The following is a 21,622-nucleotide window of genomic DNA, read 5'->3' as shown; positions in this document are numbered from 1 at the left end:
GCACTTCGGAGGCTTTTCAAAGAAGTTAGTAATTGAACTGATGAAAGATGATCTCTACTGGATGTGCTCATCCCTGGCACTCTTCTTGCTGGATAAATGGAAGCAGTGTTATGCACACTGAGCATGAAGCAGAGCAAGGCTTTTCTGTAGGTATTTTTCCTACTCACAGAGAGAGGTGGTGGTCTCTACTGAGCTACTAGGACAGGAGAGAGGAAAAAGTGACAGGATAGAAATGGAGCAGCGATGAGCAGGACTTGATGTAGGGGACGAAGGTGGAGAAGGTAGCTTAAAACAAAGAACAGTGTGAATTTGTTCAGGGGGAAATAGTATGTGGTTGTGTAACTGGGGGTGCAAGGTGGGTATGAAGATTTGCAGGCATTTTCCAAGGCACCAATGCTCGACTTTGTAATCTTAATGTTCTCTTAGTGGGGCTTTTTATGTAATGCTCAGTAAATCCGTGTAGATCAGAACTGAGCACCAGGATGCACACAGTGTGTCCCTGGCACCTTGACAGTTATGAGTCTTTGTCACGCCTTGTGCCTACCTATTGCAACATGCCTGCAATGAACATGCCATTCGGACTCCCCTAATGCCTAGTCATAACAGGGTGGATTAAGAATGGTATTTCAGCCTTCTTGAAGAATTTCCTTGTTTTTGTTGGTCTCTCAGGCCCATTGAGGCTGTGCAGACTCACAAGATCTCAGTTGGCGGTGCTACTCCTGTGGGTGATTTGAGAAAGCCTGTTTATGTATGTGATGATGCCTACAGTCTCCAGGCCACTGTGTGTACCCAGCATGTCTGAGAAGAGACAAGAATGAACACAACTAGTATTTGCAGGAGCTACAGCAGGGCTCAGGTGCTTCCATGGTTATAGGATGGGGAAAATCTCCCCACACAGGCATCTCCTCCATGTTCTGTGAGTGCCAGGGTGGTGGGAAGACCCGCAGTACCAAGGGCACATTGTGTTGTGGCCTGTGCCAGTGCAGACCCAATGCTTTCCACATCAGTGCTCCCAGCCCAGTCACAGAAGCTAATTAATTGTTGCTAAGGGAAGACTAATTTAAACCTGACACACTTCTTGTGTTTCATTGTCTGCTTTGTCACATAAAATACTGCCTCCTTTCAGCTGGAGCCTTCATTCCAGCAGGCAGAGTGGGGAGCACATAAGTGTGCAGTGGCTGGTGGTGCCTTCTGGCTTTTGTGATGTGCCAGTTTGAATTCAGATCAACTCATCTGAAGTGAACCACTCTGAAGGCTCATTCTGCCTGTGGGTGATGGGGCCCAGGCAGAACAGACCTGCCTGTACCGTGGCTGTTTGCTTGCCAGCACCCTTGGCTTGACCAGAGCCATTCTTAACCCCCTGAATGAGCACAAGTTTCCTACAATGGTTTCCCCATCAGTGCCCTTCCAAAGGGTAGATTTATTTTCCCAATAGTATAAGTTAGACTATTTTAAAGGTGTGTAATCTTGCAAAGAAAAGGAGCCAAATTTAGTGTAAGCTGACATTTCCGTGGGCAACAACTTGCTGTTTTGTCCATGAACTTTTGCTCTAAGAAGGCAACTTGCCTCCCCGTAACACTGTTTTCTTGGTTGAGCCCCACACACTTCCCCATGAGGGGAGAGTGGCCAGACCCTGCTGCATCAGTGCAGAGGCTTACTTCATAATTGTATCCAAATGAGACTTGAGATAAGACATAAATGACAGCAGCTGGAGAAGTGCTATGAGGAATGATAAAAGCCTGAAACTCTCCCTCCTTTCCCACCCCCTTGAGCCACATATTATGGTGAGGTGCAACTTCTCCACCAGCAAAGTGGGCTGAGGGCTTTGCCAGACATTACATAGAGCAGGACTCTGTCCAAAGCCAGGGTGAGGTATGCTTTATGTATGCTTGGAGCTGTGGATGCTGATGGCAGTGTTCCCATTGATTTCACTGGGTCAGGACATTGCCCTTGGCTTCACTTTTAATCAGTGTATGTGGGGAGAAGGGAGGAGTCCAGGGCATGCTGTGGCCAGAACAAATGCATGAAAGCTTCTCTGGGGATGGCAGGGGAAGGGAGAGTGGCACTAAGTCTGTGTAGGTGAAATGCCTTTGTCAGAGCATTGAACCCTTCCCATCTGGCAAAAATATTCTAAAGTGTGATCTAGGACCTAAGGGAACTTTAGTTACTGGCATTAGTTCCAGTGGGATGGAATGATGGGATCATGGTCTAGTGGTGGATTTGGCAGTGCTGGGTTAATGGTTGGACTTGATGATCTTAAAGGTCTTTTCCAACTTAAATGATTCTATGATCTTGCTTGTCCATCTTCCCCCAGTGTCACTTACATCCTGTATCAGCAGGAATATGAATTTGGATTATTTTATAAACAGATTGTTTGCATAGAATTCCCTTTGAAAGACCCTATTGGTACTTTGACCTCAAGGTTTTTTATGAGCCCAGGCCAAGCCCAAAATACATTGCAGGCTTGGGTTCAAATCCAGGAGTAAAATGGAAGTGGCCTTGTAAGACAACTTGGTTTTAGCCACCACAGCATCATCTATGAAGCGGCCTGGTGGGGTTTCTCTGCCATTGTCCAGCTCCTTCCTTGTAACCTAAGGTTTTCTTGTGTATGTGGCTGCTCTAGCCTGATGTGGATAATGCAGTGGAAGCAGCAAAGGCAGCATTCCAGAGGGGTTCTCCATGGAGACAGATGGATGCTCTGAGCAGAGGACGACTCCTGCACAAGCTGGCTGATCTTCTCGAGCGGGACAGAGTCATCCTGGCAGTAAGTACTGTGAGAAGTGATCAGCCAGCAACGGCTGGCTGGTAACTCAGCTCCACCCTCTGGTCCTGCTTCCTTATCTACCTAATACTTTTCTCTCCCATCATGAAGGACAGAAGAGTCCATGCAGGAGACATGGCTTACCTTCCTCTTTCTGCAGGATGATTTTAGGGCTCTTGGAAGAAGGCTGATAGTTTTCCTATATAGTTGACTTCTCTAAAACTTTAGCTAGTTATGGAAGTGATTATAGATATTAAATTTTCAAAGCTATAAACACATTCTTTTTCAGTTTAAGTCATCAATGATCATAGCTGTCTCCCAGCTCTTATCTTAAAAACAAACCAACCCAAACAGAACAACCAGCAAACAAACCCAAACCAAACAAAAAACCCCAAACCACCACAAATGACCTGGTCCTTCTTTATTACAAAAATACCAGGCCAGTTTGATTCCTGTGCAAATTGCTTCCCCTAAAATGGGGGGCTGGAAAGAGATTCTTTCTCTTGCTGGATGTCATCCAAAGTTTAAAATGTGTGTGAGAACTGTTTCTTTCCCTACTAAATACTGGCTCAGGAGAAATAGCATTATAGCCCTGAAGCTGTTGTAATCTGGACCTGTGCTGAAGAACTATGGCTAATGATTCCCCATCCTGTTCTGAAGGAATCCTTCTGGTGCAGAACAAAGGGAGCAGGACCGGAGCTAAAATGCACTGCAGTTGGTATAAACCTTTAGACTATATGGGCCTCATAAATCTTTACACATTCCACCCACAGATCCTAACATCTCTCAGCTTGGAGCTATTGTCTGTCCAAGCCTAAGATCATGGACCTCAGCACTGACTAGTTCAATGCTGCACTTTGGCTCTGCTTATCTTCAGGGGAATGGCATTTGTGCCATTCAGTGCTGGTAGATCTGTATGTGCCTGAGCCAATGTCCCACTGAGGTCAGTAGGACTTAATATACGTGGGATGTTCTTAGGAGTCTGTACTTGCGTGACTGTTCTGAGCTGTGTCTCTCCCCAACACAATGCCTCTTAACCACATGAAAGCTTTCAGTTTCAGCAGGACAAAACCAAAGCATCCAGGTCTGAAGGCAGTTCTGGCCAGCAAATAAAAGGGAAAAAAAAAAGTGTGTGTGAATATACCCTGTTCATTTTCTGCTCCCTTTTTTGATGTGACTCCAGAGGACCCTCCTTTTTCCATAACTGGGGTACTCATTTTAAGCTTTCTGCTGTCATTCTGAACCGGGAGGGCTTGTTTGGCATTGTTGTTTTTACTGCAGAAAACCAGCCCTAGCTGCCTTGGCTGCATGCTAAGTAATGACTTATAAAAATCAGTCAGTTTAGCAGACGGCCAGAGTGGATAACAATCCTCATCATTCCAAGGGGAATGTCTGTTTGGACCCTAATATCTGTGGAAGATGACAGGGTATGACTTCATATGTAAACAAAGATGTTTCAGTCTGCCAAGGGATAGTACTTCCTTCATGGATGTGCTGGCCATTTGCACCAATATCCCGATTTAATGACCTGAGTAGAGAGCACAGCATTCACTAAGCTAATGTCCAGAACAGTGAGAAGGACATGGGCCCAGGCTGGACTTCATTTAGAGTTGCTCAGCATCAGTGCAGCTTTAGTGATGTGACTCCTGCCTTTCCTTAGTCTCAGCCCGGATCTGAGCCCAGAGGTTACTTTAGCAGAGCTCTAAAAAATATGGGGTTTATCATGCTGTGGACAAAAGAATATTTTCAGAGGTTGGTTTTAGGGCTATCAAGTAGAAAAAAATAGATTTGCAAATAAAAGAAAAGTGGATCTGACTGATCTGGAATCCAGAGCATCTGCGTTGGAGGGTCAGTTACAGGGAAGTCATGACATCATTTCTTACCAGTGCCCCAGATCACAGCCCTGGATCCCATCGACAGCCACCTTCTGGGGGCTTCTGGAAGATGTGCTCTTGTTGCAATCACCTGGTGCATACAGTAGGGTTATTTGGTCTAGTCTCCCCTCTACCTTACTTGTATCAACAAGTTCATTCCTTAAATCTAAGCAGAACGAAAGAAGCCCCATGTCTGCAGCACAAGGCAGAATAAAATTGAGAAGGAGTTCCTCTAAAACTGCTTTTTATGTTAAGAAAACCCACTTTAACATTGATGCAATTTGTTTTTTTCAGACCCTGGAAACAATGGACACAGGCAAACCCTTTCTGCAGGCTTATTTCATTGACCTGGAAGGTTGTATAAGAACACTCCGATATTATGCTGGATGGGCTGATAAAATCCAGGGCAGAACTATCCCAGTGGGTAAGTTCCTTCAGACCCAGTTTCAGAGCTGGGATGGGATCTGGCTCAAGGGGTGGGAGGGAAGTGCATGGAAAGGTCTGCTTGTGAAAAACAGCCTGCAATTTCCTTTCTGTCTCAAGGTGCATTTTAAGTAGATGTGTTTCAAGATTTAAACTAATGGCAGGACAATGGAATGCCTGGATAGATCTCTGGAAAACGATGGATGGGCTTTTCTGTTGCCTTTTTAACAGAGAAACCTTTTTGGTTTTAAATTCAGGCTAAATTTTAAAGAAAAAAGCCACAGGTTATAGGGGAGTTTACTCATTGGGTATCACTCAAATGAATTGAGATGCTGGAGAGTGTAAGGATGGAGGTTTCTAGGGAGAATTGTATAAAGGGAGCAGAGTTTGTGCTGTTCTAGATGGCAGACAGATGTGGCAGAGGGTGGAATCCACCAGTGTCTCCCACCTCACTGATGTTCCTGCATCCTTGACAGTGCTCACTTACAGATGTTTAGAGATAGTATGTAGTGCTTTATCTTAAATGTTATTAAAGAGAAGGTCTGAGATGTTGCCTTCTCTCAGGAGCCAAATCCTGAGCTCTTGGAGGGACCCTCTTAAGTTTTCTGACACTTCAAACTTCTCCCAGAGTGTTTCCTAGGCTGCAGAGCTGGAGCAGTCCCACTGCACTGCTGTGGCAGGGACAGAGAGAACACTGTGTCTCAGCTGTATGAGTTCAAATACAGTTCTGGGGAGAACAAGACAATGAATGCCCATGTATTTTCAGAATCAGCCTGTTTTGTTCCTGCATGTGGGTAATCACTAAGGCTGGACGAAGGACAGGCACTGCAGACAAGAATTAGTCACCAGAGGAAGGGCTCTGAAGGGCTGGACTAGTTTCAGTCTGTGCAGGCAGCAAAGGGAGCAATGCCAGTCATATAAACTGAGATCTGTCACCCTCATTCAGAGTGATGGGAAGCTTTGCTTGCCTGGACATTGCTCATTTGTCCTGATTTGAGATCACTTCCAAAAACTGTAATTAGAAATGTTCATGTTTTCTGTCAGATCTTCCCAATGAAAGCAGGTTTTCAGCAAGAGTGAATTTATAAGGAAAGAGTCCTCCCTGTTTTTCCTTTGAAAGAAGAATAGCAGTATTTTAAGATGAATGGTATTACACTAGTCCAGAGTTTCATCTCTTTGTGATTTCTTACTGGAAATGCAATTCCTGTTACACTATGATTCCTATACAAAATGGGTTTTAAAAACACTCTCCCTCAGGGAGACAAGCGCTTTGCTTCTTCCAGTGGGGAGCAATCTCAATTAAATTTGTGCTGGCTTTTCAGTGTGTGAGTTATCCTCCCCTTAGCCTCAACACAGGGAGTCTGCAGAAAGAATTGAACCTCTGGTTTTAAAGGCTCCACTGTGACCATGAGCAGTATTTGGCTTTTGAGCTAACACAAGACCTGTTCTCAGAGATCTTCATCCACCCGGGGTGGCCCAGGGGCATGAGTTATGATAAATAGATATAGCGTTCTTTGTCTGATATGGTTTTAGTTCTGTCCCCGGCCTGTTAGTGTGCAGTTGTGTTACAGTCTTCCTGTAGCAGCAAGGATTTTGACTGGTCTTTCATTCTTTTGTCTTGCAGATGACAATTTTGTCTGTTTTACCAGGCATGAACCAATGGGTGTCTGTGGAGCTATAACTCCAGTAAGTAGCAGTGATGGTGTCCTTTATCTCTCTTAGAACTGGAAGCATTACACTTGCACTCCCCATCTTATACTGCAGCCATTTGCTTCCCAGTTAAGTACAGCTGTTCTGAAGGGAACTCCCATCTCAGTTGCCTGATGTAGTTTCTTGGTTTACCCTCATGCCAATTGCTCTTGGCAACACAAAGTCCTCTGCAGTGGAAGGGTGGGTCTCCTAATCAGATGCTCTGGTCCTCTCTTAAGGCTGACACCAGTCACTAGAGGCCAGTCAGAGCTCTCTGACTCTTGCACTGCTGGGATGTCATTATGTGTGACAGCTTTATGCTGCCTAGTGCTGATGCATAGTTTTAAATCATATCTATTATTCATAATGCTTGATTGTTCTCTGAGCTTTCTGTGATTAAATCTCACTGAATAGTTTTCTGTTCCTTGAGGTCTCATTCTCTGCTGAGAGGACAGTGTGGCTAGTTGGAATACCTCCAGTTTTAGTGTGTATTGCTTGCTCTGTTTTAATAGACATCCAGGAAGATTTTACAACTACACAGGAGATAGAGTTTGTTCCTTCGTGGTTGTAAAATGCTTTGAATGTGGTAGCCTACAGGTCATGAGGCAAATGGTGGTGTGCCAAGATTCTCTGTTTGGATACTTGGATCAGTAAGAGTCCATGGAAGATTTTTGCCTTTGGGATAAGGTTATAGGAGAGACTGAAAGAAATGCATGTGGGGCGTTGGATTTGCTGGACCTTGGGAATACCAGCTCTGGACCAGTTCCCAAAGATATCTGGGGAAATTTTGCTTTTTCCTCCAGCAGAGCTGAGTTTATATCCTGGTGACAAGATGGTGCAGTCTATTTAGCAGCATGAGGGTGAGGCAAAGTGGGAGATGGTTGGTACTAGTTGTCAGTTGTTTGGTTTGATTTTGGCACAGCTTGTCTGCTGACCAAGCAATGTGACTGCTTGTGACTGACTAGAATTTAAGACTTCAGATCAAACCATCAGGTTCTTCTCATAGATCACAAATAAAAAGGTATCTCCCTGACACACTCAGCCACCTTTGGTACTCAGCAATGCTTTGGGAACTACCCCTTTAAAAGCCTACATGTAGGATGCTTTGGAAGGTCACTTTAAGGGGACATAGTAGGACTTCTAATATTTCAGGTTGCCCCTCCCTCAACCATAAATACTGTAGAAAGTACAGAACCAAATTTGACTCAAGTTCAACAGCGTGTTTGTAAAAAGGATGATTGGGGTCAACAAAACCACATCTGTCTTCAGTTTACTTAGAACAAATCCCCTTCAATTCTTTCCACAGTTTGATCTCTAACACCAGCAGTCTGTGGGTTTGTATATTCCTACTTGATTTAAAGAGATTCTGTCACTACTCAACGTATGTCTCCCTCCACCAATTACCAGTCCTCCCTTTTTTCCTGTGGCTTGACTATATTGAAGCCAATGTTCTTAGCAAGGGAAGTTTTTTATCCCTAGGTGATATCATGAGGCAGCAGTGGAGTCCTTCACTGTTACTTTCACCAGCCATGTTGCAACAGAAATCTCCTAATGGAGTTATGTCATTCTAGACTCTGAAAGTCTAGAAAAGAAGATTAGATGTGGATGGCTCAAGCTGCAAAGTCAGGCCTTCAAGAAGGCTTAGGAGAAAAAGACAAATGGGCAAATCATGGGATGTGGCCATTGGAGATCACTGAAATAGCAGGTGTGGGAAAGAGGGAGAGGCAATTTGAAGAATTAGGCTAAATTCTGCTTTGTCTCAGGGCTGCTGGGTTAGAACAGAGCTCATCTCTGAAAAGCTACATTGCTAATTTATTTGTAAATGTGAATTTGTTGATTCCCAACATATTTGGCTTCTTTGTTGATAGCTGAAGGCCCTTGGCTTGAGTCTAGAGAATAAGTCCCCTTACTCTTGGCCTGCTTCCATCATCCCTAAAGCAGCATTAATGATTTTTAATGAAGAAATCCTTTCTGCTGCCAAATGACCTTTCTGAGGTTTAGTGTGAGCTTGATTTTTCCACTTCTTGCTTAGGCTCCAAGGTCTACAAATACATATGACCGTGAAAGACATTAGCACAGAGGAAACTCATGTGGACTGGTTCCTAATTCCTAATAGGTAAACTAATTGGAAAGGAGCAATTTACAATTTGAAGGAAGTATAAGACCTCCCTTGGATTTCCACAACTGAACAACCCACTGCAGTTTCCTTGTTATAAACCTGGAATTGAGTGAGATCATATAAGTCTGAACTACTCAGCCAGTACCTAACACAGAAAAATGTTTTTTTTTCAATGAGCAGTTGAACCCTGTAGTTCCCTACATAAGGACACTGTGCAGAAGTGATGCATCAGGACGCTGTTTCCAACACAATTCCTGTGAACAGCCAAAATCCTATATAAAGTGTGCTCAAACTCCTGTAAAGAATGAGGTCACATCATGCAGAGCTTTGTCCAACTTACAGGATTAGCTTGAGGGCTGCCAGCAATATTTGGGATCTCAAGGGGAAATCAAGGAAGTTATACCCCGTGGTCCAAGCAAACAGATTTGTAAGCAGCCACTTCTCTTTGTGGCTGTTCTCCCAGTTGCTTCTTTCTCTCCCTGTGCTGTGTGAAGGTGGGTAGGTGACTGTGCCAGGCTGAGCTCATCGGCCCTGTGTTCTTGCAGTGGAATTTCCCATTGCTGATGCTGGTTTGGAAGATGGCACCAGCACTGTGCTGTGGAAACACTTTGGTTATCAAGCCAGCTGAACAAACTCCTCTCACATCGCTGTACATTGGCTCGCTGATCAAGGAGGTAAGGAAATCTGAACATCCTGTCTAGGTGCTGTTCTTTTAAGGTCTTAAGCAAAGCTGTATTTTGAATTGAAACTGTAGGGTTTTAGCTTTTAAAGATGTTAAAGCCTCACAAAGGAAAGGGAGAGCAACCTGTGTCTTCGGTCTTTTCTTACAAAGGCCTTTGTGGCTGGGAGGTAGCAAAGATCACAAAACCTGTAGGTTTTTCTCCTTTCTCAGGAGAGCTGCAGAGAGAAAAACTGATGCTTTTATTCCTCTGCCCTGTCTTCCCCTTTCCCAAATGACAGAAAGAATACAGCTCAGTTTTCTCAGACAATGGGACAAAAAGAGTATGTTTTTACAGCAGTGTTATGTTTATACCATTTTTAAGTGGGATAATTCAACCAAGACAGAGTTCCATGGGAAACAATTCTTCGTCATTTCTGCAGTTCATAGAACAAGTTAGCTACATCTGGCCTGTAAAGCCAACTCTGTACTGACATAAAGGGAAGACCATAGGTTAGGATTCCAAAATGTTGGTTTAGGGTTTGTCAGGTAGGATCTCGGGTGCCCTCAGACCTATTAACCATCCTTGAGGTGGTGAGAGGTGCAGGGTACTTCCAGCACTGCTCAGTACTTCAGCTTCCTACAACTACATGTATAACTCATTGTGAGGAAAACTGAAAGGGTTGTAGATAAACTTTTGCCTCTCAGCTGGAAAAGTCTGTTATGCTCAGTCAGATGATAATGATGGCTTTGTCTGCTCTTGGCTTAGCCTGGGAGAATACAGGATATGTTAATAACTGACACTTAGGGCTCTTCAGGAAAGGCAGTGCAAAAATACTACCAGTTATGTATCTCCTACAGTTAAATGACTTAAGAAGATTACATAAGATGAAGGAGCATAGAATGCAGTTACCATGACTTCTAGTCAGCTACCGCTTCTTCCACTGACATACAGCCCCCCAAACACAAGCATTCCCCCAGAAAACCCAATTCAAATCTGATGAAATCAGTTTCTTTTGAGCTGAAATTCTAAGCTGCCTGTTCCTCACACTTGTCCTTCAAGGCAGAAGTGTAATTAGAGCAGAATTGTTTTATTTGAAGATGCTCCTTTCTCCACCCCAAATCAGCTCAATTCTTTGCAGCTTTTCAGAAGAATAAGTTCATTTTTATATATATTTCCCCCCTCATTAAAAGGATGCAGAAGATGTTAACACAAAAGCAAAAGCTGTGTCTTAGGTTCAATGAAATCATTTTGGGTCAACCAAAGCATTTTGCCTTTCTTTTTTGCTGAAAAAAACAGAAAAAACTTTTTGGTTCAGGGTGACCTGAACCAGTTTTTTTACTTCCCTGTGGCTTTGCTGCTGACTCCAGACAGCATTACTTGCACAGTTTGACATGCAGTGCTTTCTTGAAAACTCATTAGCCAAGATGCAAACTCTGTTCAACTCCCTTTTATTACTGTCACATCCATAGAAGAAACCTGACTACCCTGCCAATTTATGAGAAGAAAAAGTGGGGGAAAAAAGGAAGCTAACATGAGCAATTACTTCCATTTTTTTTATGTGTTGGGAAGGAGCAATTGCTTTTATTGAGTTTTGACATTAAAAAGCCACAGTAAATGAAGTGAACATTTAATACCCTGCAATTCCATTGTTAGAAATTGCAGGGAAAACAACCTTGCACAATCAGTAGTAGGGGAGGGCTGACCTAGACACGCATAATCTTTGAAACTCTTATTTCAGGAAATAAAATCAGACCAGTAAGTCCCACACTTCTCCTCACGTTAGAATTTCACCTAGCGTTTTGCCATTTGTCTCTTTTGGCAAAATTACTAGTTGCCTAATCTAGGTTGTAAATGCGGTGGAAACTGGCATATGTCTGTTACCATCTGCTTTTGTGTTCCTGTTTTATTAGCCCCATCATCTAGTGAGGTTTTACTGACTTCTTAATCCCTCTGGCCCCTGAAGAACCACAAATGTCAACCTTTGTTCAAAACAAACTTTCATTGAGTTATCCCTTGGCTCCAGCTGCACAGCAGTAGCTGGGGGCCAAGTTTGGTCAGAAGATTTCACTCTTGACTTGAAACTGGGACTTCTCCAAGAATTCTTACTGAAACTTGGCATTTCCTAAGCATGGCTGTTAGTTCTACCCACGTCTACTCCAGCTGGTAGCACGCAGTCATGTTACTGGAAAGCCTGGAAAACAGGGATGAATCTCGTATAGGCTCCTTGTCCGCAACTCGCAATTCTTAATTACAAGGAGCACAGTACAACTAATTCAAGCTTCCTGAGAACTGAACTGCACTCTCTGGAGTGCAGAGTCAGCTCCACAGTGCTTGTAATCTCTCTACAGAGCTGTATTTAACCTCTGTTTTAGGTGGGTTTCCCTCCAGGTGTGGTGAACATTGTGCCAGGCTACGGCCCCACAGCTGGAGCTGCCATTTCTACCCATCACAGCATTGATAAAATTGCTTTTACTGGATCAACAAAGGTAGGTGATGGACTCCTCATAGAACACTTGCTGTTCCTTTTTGCATTCTCTTCTAAAACTGTCAGCCAAGTAAAGACTGGACCAATGAAATGCCAGTGATTTCTGTATAGCCAACACCAATTTCCATCACGTTCCATGTGACAGGATTTCTCAGAAGTGTTTGGGATTTGTCTAATTGAGGTCCTTGTGCTAGTGATAATCCCACATCTCTAAACTGGGTTTTGCCAAACCACCCCATTTCTGTAAGAACTGTAACTAATAGATGTTCTGACGTAAGGAGTCTCCTGGGGAGGCTGGCAGTCTTAGCATCATGTCATTGACCTGATGGAGCTTCTGGGCAAGTTTCCCTGCCAGTCCTGCCCTGCAAGCATGTGCAGATGGAAAATATGTCAGTCAGAGCCCTGAACAATTCTTCTTCAGCTTCAGTTACCTCTGAGGAACTAGGACTTAAATAAAAACATGGCTCTGTGCCCAAGGCTTCCTCTGCTGACGTGGATGGGATTAACATTTGAGCTGCTTTTGAGACCTATACAGTAAAGCACCTTCTATTCGCTTTCTTCCTGTAAATAGCTACAGCTGCTTTGGTTATGAGAACGTTTGGAAGTGAGACCTCTCTTTTGTCAGGCACCTATAGCTGCCCTACATGGGGGAAAGGACCACATAGCTTGGCCTTGTCCATGGAATTGAGCACAGCTCTGACATGCAAAGAGAAAATCCTCCAACAAAAGCTTGCTTAGATATGTGAACCCTTTCCCACTCAGTGCTCTAGATTTTCTTTGCAACCTATACTCACCCTCTGAAGAGAGGGACTGTCCAAAGAATGGAAATGCTGACACCAGTGGGTGCCGTTGAGGCAAATACAGTCTGTTCCCTTTTATTTCTCTGAGAAACATTATTCTGGGTGAGCAGTTATCGAATTCATCGGTTCTTATGTCTATCCTCCTAATTGCAGAGTGTAATCTAAATGTATAATGATGACAAATTACATTGAATGGTACTCTTGGTCGGTAAAAGTAACTAAACACTCAAAAGCTGCTGCGTTTAACAACAGTACCATCTAGTGGCTTTGAGTATATGCTAATTGCTTCGCTTATCCCATAGGAGAAGGTGTGTTAAGCCCCTGTTTCTGTAGAGGGATCGAGGAAACAAACATGAACACAGTAAAGTAAAAGTTCACAATGAGCTTTTACTGTCTTGGTAGTTGGTCTAATCTAGGAGTTTACCCAGTTACATGCTCTCTCCAAAGCCTAGATCAGAAACTTTTAGCCCAGATGAGACACTGGCTGTGTGAAAACAATAGAGCTTATAGACTCATCCAGCCCACATGGATCTGTTTGGGTTTTTAATGAAAAAGGAGTATCCAGTGGATTAGGAGGGGGAGGAAAATCTCAGCTGCTAGAGCCTGTAGGCAAAAATCTCTTACAGACATTGTGCTTGTCTTCCTAATCCATGGGTGTGCAGGAAACACGGAGGGAGACAGATTCTTTGCTAATGCATGTGTAATTTAAAAGTGTTTTCTTCCCCCTCCGCCCATCTGTGAGTTCAGCTGCATCTCCACTGTGTTTGCAGCACAACGCTACTGTTTCTGAGCCAGGAAGTGAAGCTAATTCAAAATATATTTTGACTTAGTTCTTAAGCCCCAGCTTGGGCTCGGGGCCAGCCTGGAAACACCGAGCTTAAACTCCACGAGAAGTTTCCCATCTAGATTTCTTTCTTTCCCTTAGTATATTAACATTACTCCTCTTCAGCCAGCTAGCTTGTAGGAATGCCTCTGGTGAAGCTATGTGCATCTGCACCATGATGCATCACTTATTTCTGCTCTCTCTAGGACTGGGCTGCTGAGTGTCTAGAAGTGATCTGTACTGCTAGGTTCAGGAGCCTTGCTCCAGATACAAAAGCAAAACATGAGTAATGCAGACCTGTAACTGCCAGAAGCTGCCCCATGCTTTCCTTGCTCACAGCTCCGCTCCAGGGTAATTTTGAGGCAGAAATAAAGTGAGGATTGTCACATGCAAAAGTAAAATACAAGAAAATCAGTTACACAATGAGGGAGGACATTCAAATATAAGGTCACACTTAAAAAAATAACCTGCCTTAACAACTGATGTTCCCAAATAGTTTTAGCCAATACTGTTTCTAACAAAATTAGATTGCTAAGTGATTCTGATGCTTGATTTATGCTGCTCTTGTGAGGAATTCCATGTTTTTTATATGAGAAATTGCTGGTTTGGTGTTAACAGTATTAAAAAAAAATAGCACAGATTTGGAGGAAAATGTGATATGAAACAATTTTTCTGGTGGGGGATGGGGGAAACCTTTAGTTTGTCATTACTTTGGTTACATTCTGTCAGCAGAGTAAATCCTTCCCTTCAGGAGAGGGTGGGCAGATAAATCTCACCAGTTCTACCCTTGTTAGCATCACACTTGACACACCTAGTTAAGACTTTCAGGGAATCATCCTTTTTGTGTTTCAATGCTACAGGTTGGGAAACTGATCAAGGAAGCTGCTTCTAAAAGCAACCTCAAAAGGGTGACATTAGAGCTTGGAGGGAAAAACCCCTGCATTGTGTGTGCGGATGCAGACTGTAAGTATTGGCTGCTGTGTTTATTTGCTGTAAGAGACTATGAGCATGGTGCTTTTTGTGTCTGTGTCCTTTGGCAGCCAGCAGGGCTGGTGTTTGCCACTGCCTCCACCCCAGAGGCTGGAGGAAACCTCAGTCCAAGGGCAAGGTGCAGTTCTTTGCTGGAGCTCTTGCCCAGCACAGGCACCATTCCTATGGCAGATGAGGAGACCATTATACTATTGCTTGAAAGCCAGAGGTATTTGTGCCATCTGCTAACGGAGCATTGCAAAGACCTGGTCCATGCTGGCTGTACAACAGAAGGGAACTCTGCTTTTTAAACAACCACTACTGAAACTACTCTTCAGGGACCAATGCACAGTATCTAGGAATCCATATCTGAATTCCCACAGCAAGGAAAAGCTGGTTACTGCCCTCAGTGAGTCCTTGTGGAAGAAAGTATCAGGAGCTATGGCAAGCTAGATCTTGAGTCAGAAGGCAGGAAGGGGGGTGCAATAAGTGATCTGGTTTAGGGGCAGCATGAGGCCCTGTGAGTGCCTTCAAATGGGTGCGGACCATTGTCAGCATCGTTTTAAGGAGTCTTTCAAAAAAGAAAGGCAAAACATGAGCCTGGAAACACTGAGAGAGTGGAACTGTGCATGTGCTAACTTCCCTCCTGGGCTCTGTTGCAGTGGACTTGGCAGTGGAATGTGCCCATCAAGGCGTGTTCTTCAACCAAGGGCAGTGCTGCACGGCCGCCTCTCGAGTGTTTGTGGAGGAGCAGATCTACCCCGAGTTCGTCAAGCGCAGCGTGGAGTATGCCAAGAAGCGACTCGTTGGAGACCCCTTTGATGCCAGAACTGAACAGGGGCCCCAGGTAACTGTGTGCCTGAGAATAGTTGTTATTTGGGGTTTGGTTGTGGTTTTGTTTCATTTTCCTTGTGTAAATATTATCCTTATGAATATGGTCCCAGCAGAAGTGCTGAGGGGTGAGTAATGTATCGTGGCTTTATTTTTCTCACTATTTTAAATATCAATTAATCACAACTGTTGAAATGTTACGTTGTAATTTTTTTAAACACAAATGTATTTAATTCACTTCTTATCCAGCTTTATGGAAGGGGCTGACTCCCTGGTACATTAATACAAAGCATATTGGAACAAGAAGCAACGCACAGAAGAGTGCAGCTGCAGAAATGGCCATTCAGCTACTTGGCTATGTTGGTGATGACAAGTAGTTAGAGCCCAGGGATTCCTGAGTCCCCACTTTCCCTCTCTTCCTCTACTCCTTTTCTGATCCTTTGGAGAATTTTCAGCTGAATTAGGAGGAAGAACCATGCCAAGCTGCTGTCATGGCCAGCTTTGTCAATGCTTCCAGAGCCTTCCTCTCATTTTTTCCTTTTGAAGCAATCTGAGCTGTGGTGGAGAGCTCTGGAGGAAGATGATACTTGGGTCATATCTTCTAAAAGGGCCACTTTTTGCTACTAAAAATAAAGGGGGAATCCCAGAAATCTGTAGCTTAGACCTCCTGTTCTTAGTACTGCACTGTGAGTTTTTCTTCCTTGAGAAGGGATGGCTGTGAGGACATCTGCCTCTCCTTATCTGAATCTAGACCCATTTCATGCATAGCAAAACCTCATTGCGTGTCCTCATGCATGTGGAATAAGACAATGTACATCCCCTGTTCATGATGGGGCTACGCCTATCCTATAACTTGCCTAGCAAGAGATTTCAAAGTGCTCAGCAGTTTTAGGACAATAATCCCATGCTGGAACTTGCTTCAGCAGAGATGAGCTGACACTCAAACTGTTTTAAGATCTGCTCTTACCTTCTTTCTGCTTAAGGGAGACTTTGCATACAGAGCTATAATTGAGGGTAGTACATTGGAATAGCAGTGTCTTGTCAGATTCTAAACATGGCCTGTCTGTCCTCTTTCCTTGTTCTTGCTTACCTGTTCCACTTGTACCTAAGAGAGAGGGCACACACACACCTCAGCTTCTGTACATGCAGCTGTCAAGCCCAAGGTGGGAAGGTGTTAAGAGAGTGAGAGGAAACTGTTAATCCCAAAGCTTTCATGTGGCTGACAGCGCAAACAACCACCACCTCTGCAGCTATGGTTGCTCTCTGTCTGGAGCCTATGCACTGTGGCTAACAGTGCAAATTAACAACCACTTCCTATGCAGCTATGGTTGCTCTCTGTCTGGAGCCTATGCTGTAAGATGCAGCACACAGGAATTCAAGCAGAAAAAAAGAAATGATGTAGTGTCACAAGGGCTTAAAATGCCTCCAAAAGTAGCAGAGATTCACACCTGCCCACAGGTTACTGTTCAAATGTGAAGTTTCCAGAGCAAATTTTTCCTCTGTTCCTGAAGAAACCTGCTCTGCTGTGAGGGATTTTTATCCTGAACTGATGGATAAGGGAAGACTCACCCGGGAAAATATTCTGTTGTCTTCTCCTTCATCTCTCCCTGTCAGGCCTCAGCTGCTTCAGATCCAGGTCATTGCTTTCATTCCCCTGTATGTGTCAGGGTGAACATACATAACAGGACGACAAAAATGGCCACATGCTGCTGTATAGACCCCATTCTGGGATGATCACTGGCTTAGAACCCAACAGTGGGAAGGAGCTGGAGCCAGCTTTAGGCTGACAGTGGTTGTAGCCCATGATCTTTTTGGTCCTACGTCAGCTCCAAATGATCATAGTGAGACAACAGGACCTGCAATTACAGAGTTCAGAAAGTGTTTTACACTTTTTACAGCCTGTGCAGTTCCACAAAAGCTTGGAAACATGGTGCTATGTGCAGCTGTTTGTTCCTATACTGCACTGCACTCACACACTAGATTAGGAAACTGGCTGATTCAGGTCTAATCCAGCCTTTCTGGAAGTGAGCAAGAAAGGTTTTACTCAGGTCAGCTCCCTGATGTGGATTACTGTGCACTGGCACGGATGCTCATGCCATGGGTATGGGAAAAAGCACTGTGTCAGCTGCAGGATTGGGTTATGCTGATATAAGCTGCACTGCTCTGATCAAAATTAGGTCAAATTTAAACAGTATTAAATTTAAGCAGAAATGAGGCATGCTTCTGATGAGCCTTCTCCAAAACTCACATGGGTCTGACTGTGCTGGCTGGCTGCAATTCAAAGGACACCACAAGAAACCTGAGGGGTGATCAGGACTGTTTGAGTGCCAACCTCAAATGCAGACCAAGGGGTTTTTAACTCTGGATTCCTGTGAGCTGTATCACAGGAAGTAATGAAGTAATTCTGCACAGATGGCAAAGTGGTTAACCAGGGCATTATACAACTGTGAGCAGCAGACTGCCTTAGATGAGACTAACATCCTGGTAGACTAGAACAGGGATCAGATTAGAACAAGACTGGAATAGTTTTGTTATTGTAGAGCCCCAAATGCTGGGATTTGTGGAGTGGAAGTCCTGGAATAAAACAAGCACCAAGGCTGCCTCATGGCAGTTGCTCACCAGTACTTGTTCAGCCCAAAACCTATTGATTGTTTGCATTTTAAGATGGTGAATATTTTCCTTAGACTGTAGATGTTTGTCTACTTTAGGATTAAAGCATGAAAGTAAAATATGTAAGTAGAAAGAGCCTGTGTCCACCAGATGGTTGTGTGATTATTCCATAGGATTACAAGAGCTAGGCTTGGAAAAGGGAAAACTTGTCCCTTGAAGTCTTGACTTAATAAAGCAAGATATGAAGATTTGGCGGTTCTCAGATTTTCACCATTGCAGTGATGCTTAGAAACCTTCTTCTCTTTTGAATCAGTTGAACAAATAGCAGGATTTGCTCCACCAGGTCATGTGTTTGTGATAGAAGTCAATACTCGAACCATAAATAATAGTGGAGTAGGGGACAGAATTTAAACAAGCCTTGCAAGCTCTAGTTACAATGACAAACAGTTCCACCCTTGCATGTCATTTTTACAAATGTTTTCTTTCCCCAGTGTCTTTTCATCTAACTATAGTTTGCCTCACAACAAGTTACAGCTGTATAAATATCCTTGTTTTGTTTTCTGTGATGTGAAGTGGACGGACTGGATTGCTCTGGATCACAGACATGCCAGGATGGAAAGCACTTGCAGATCTTTCAAGCTATTTACATTTGGCAGCTAAGCAACCAGGCAAATAGACAATGTGTGTGACACCTGCCAAACTTACTATGTGACACCCTTAGTCCAACACGAGGGCACACATTTCCTTGTGCAGTAGCATCCAAGTGTTTTCTTGGGTAGCATTTAACGCGTGAGAGAACACGAGCACTTAGTACAAACTGTCCACAACACATGTAATGCACACATCTGTGTGGCAGGAGATGTGCTGTTCTCTGTTTTCACTGTGTACCAGAAGTACCCCAAGGACACCCTCCTGAAGCTTTGATATTTGTCTAAAAGCATGACAACTCGGATTGCGTGTGGCCAGGATTAACTAAGGACAGGATATAGTCTGTAATCTGGAGGAGTCGAGTGTGGAACACTCCATATAAACAGTCCCAATTGGCAACTGGCCCTGCTGAAATAAAACCAGATGCTTAGGGAGGGGTATTGAACCAGTACAAGCATGTGGAGATACCTGGCATTCAGAATAACCTCCCAGGCTGCCAGGGCACCTTGGAGTCTTTTATTTGTCTCTGAACTTGTCAAGGGTTTTATTAGTTTTAGCTGAATGTAAGTCTTACCATCTGCAGTGTGCTGTGATGAGGCGTTTCATCTCTTAATTATCCATCATGCAAATAGCATGTTCGTTTGAAGCCTGACAGTATCTGTATGATTTTATGAGTATGGCTTCAGAGCAGTAGTTGTTCTGAAGTCACCCCAATAACAGGGCTTATCTTTGAGGTTGGTCAACCAGTGTGTGTGTGTAAAGACTTGGAGGCAGAGCTCGCTGGGCTCTTCCAGCTGGGGACAGATAGCTGTGGGTGAAGCTGCACATTACAGCAAAGTCAGCTTAATAGTTTATATATGCTGATTCTCCCTCCTTTGCACTGTTTCTGTTGCTGGTAGGATCGCTTGCTGAGTTAGCTGAGGTTGCTAGCCCAGCAAAACCTATCTCAGGCTGTTCTCATGATGCTACTAAGCTAAAGTTAGTGCACGGAGAAGGTCAGTAAGTCCCAGAGCAGGAGTGAGGTGAGCCATGGGAGTACATATCCAAGATGTGGAGGACGGGTACATACAAATAGCAGCAAACTATTAGACCAGACTGAACTATCACGTGTAACTTCACCTCCTGTTTTCTGTGGCTCAGGGCTATGCCTATGTCCTGTCTTTCAGCCTGCTTGTTGCCTGACTGTTGTATCATAGAATGAGATACAAACTCACCCGCTTTGACAGTGCCCTGAAATGTGCCCCCGGGCCACATGCAATGACTCCAGTCTCTGGAACAGTAATAATAAAGGTACTGTTGTCTGTTTCTTTTCCTTCTGTGTCTGACAGATTGACCAAAACCAGTTTGATAAAATCCTGGAGCTGATAGAAAGTGGGAAGAAAGAAGGAGCTAAGCTGGAGTGTGGGGGTCTTGCCATTGAAGACAGAGGCCTGTTTATAAAGCCCACTGTGTTTTCAGAGGTCACTGACAACATGCGTATCGCCAAAGAAGAGGTACAGTACAAGTCACCTGAACCTATATATGCATTTAAATGGGAAAGGAAAGAGGTATGCTTGTAGGTTGAAGTGAAAACCTGAGGAGAATAGAAATTTCACTTATTTCAGTGTCTTAACAACTGCCTAATGCTGAAATCTATTCTACTAATGAAGTATCTGCAAGGTGAGCTTCAATCTGGAGTGTATGTGCATACGGGGGGAATTGTGGGAGGAAAAGGAGAAGAACAGAACAGGCGAAAACTCCTGTCAAAATGTTTTAGCAGCAATTTTTGTGCAATGGATAGGTGTCTGTTTGCAGCCCTTCCTAATGCCTTGCAGCTTTCCCTCATTTTGTATAGTTTTCCAAAAGGAAAGTAGCCCCTCTGAGCGTATCTAGTGGACCTTAATAAACCAGATGAAAACATAGTAGATAACACTACCCTAAGGCTTTTGGGTCTCATTTCAGGAAAAATTTCTATAATACAACATACAGGCGCATGCCTTACCTAGGTAAACACTGCTTCTGAATAAGAATTAGTGGTAATGGAAGCGTTTCTGTCTGAACCCTTGATTTTAAATATAGATGAATAAAAATAACTGTAACTGTGGCAGGCTGGAGCAATCTGTGTCTCCTTTGCCCTGAAGTTTTCAAGTTTTCCGAAGACAGTTAAGTTCTCCCACTCTACACAGATGTGTTCTCACGCACCTCCTACTGAGTGGACCTGAAATTGCTCAGCTATGGTACATGCTGATTCAGCGTGAGAGAGGACAGGATGATGTGTGTTCTTGCTCCACTACTTAGTAAAAAAGGAGTTGCTTTATTGCGGAAAGGTGGGACAAGAAATCTGGGAGCTGAAGCTGGTGAGGAGGGAAGGAATGGCCCTGCTATTCTGCCACTGAAGAACTTTTCTCAAGTAGCCTTAACATCTGAAATGGTCCCTGATTCTGTTCTCATGGTGAAACCTCCTGGGATTGACCACTTAGGGGTCATTAGGGACTGTAGTGATAGGACAAGGGGTAACGGGTTAAAACTTAAACAGGGGAAGTTTAGATTGGATATAAGGAGGAAATTCTTTCCTGTTAGGGTGGTGAGGCACTGGAATGGGTTGCCCAGGGAGGTTGTGAATGCTCCATCCCTGGCAGTGTTCAAGGCCAGGCTGGACAAGGCCTTGGGTGAGATGGTTTAGTGTGAGGTGTCCCTGCCCATGGCAGGGGGGTTGGAACTGGATGATCTTAAGGTCCTTCCCAACCCTAACTATTCTATGATTCTATGTTTTTTTTCCTCTTTGGAAACATGGTCAAAACCAGCAAAGTGCAGCTCTAATACTCTGGCTTTCATTATTCATATGCAGAAAAATTGAACAAGCTGTATGTGATTAGGTCCCGTAATATTCCTTTGAAATAGAAGTTAAGCTACTTTTCATCATGTTCCCCAAAGGAAAATAAATAGTTG

At 43.8% G+C, this 21,622-nt stretch overlaps 1 protein-coding gene across 1 annotated transcript in view; it reads left to right on the top strand.

Moving 5' to 3' along the window:
* Positions 1-21,622, top strand: part of ALDH1A3 (aldehyde dehydrogenase 1 family member A3) — a 33,674-nt gene that overhangs the window by 6,414 nt on the left and 5,638 nt on the right. The window contains exons 3-10 of the mRNA XM_061446653.1: positions 2,624-2,764; positions 4,930-5,059; positions 6,683-6,744; positions 9,412-9,540; positions 11,901-12,014; positions 14,497-14,599; positions 15,268-15,452; positions 20,023-20,187. Coding sequence (XP_061302637.1) covers positions 2,624-2,764; positions 4,930-5,059; positions 6,683-6,744; positions 9,412-9,540; positions 11,901-12,014; positions 14,497-14,599; positions 15,268-15,452; positions 20,023-20,187 — 1,029 coding nt within the window. The remainder of the gene's footprint in view (positions 1-2,623; positions 2,765-4,929; positions 5,060-6,682; positions 6,745-9,411; positions 9,541-11,900; positions 12,015-14,496; positions 14,600-15,267; positions 15,453-20,022; positions 20,188-21,622) is intronic.

Source organism: Pezoporus flaviventris, unplaced genomic scaffold (genome assembly GCF_033815535.1).
Source record: "Pezoporus flaviventris isolate CSIRO_AGI_PZ_B2104156 unplaced genomic scaffold, CSIRO_AGI_Pfla_v1 ptg000006l, whole genome shotgun sequence".
Lineage (NCBI taxonomy): Eukaryota > Metazoa > Chordata > Aves > Psittaciformes > Psittacidae > Pezoporus > Pezoporus flaviventris.
This window is presented reverse-complemented; position numbering and strand designations above follow the sequence as displayed.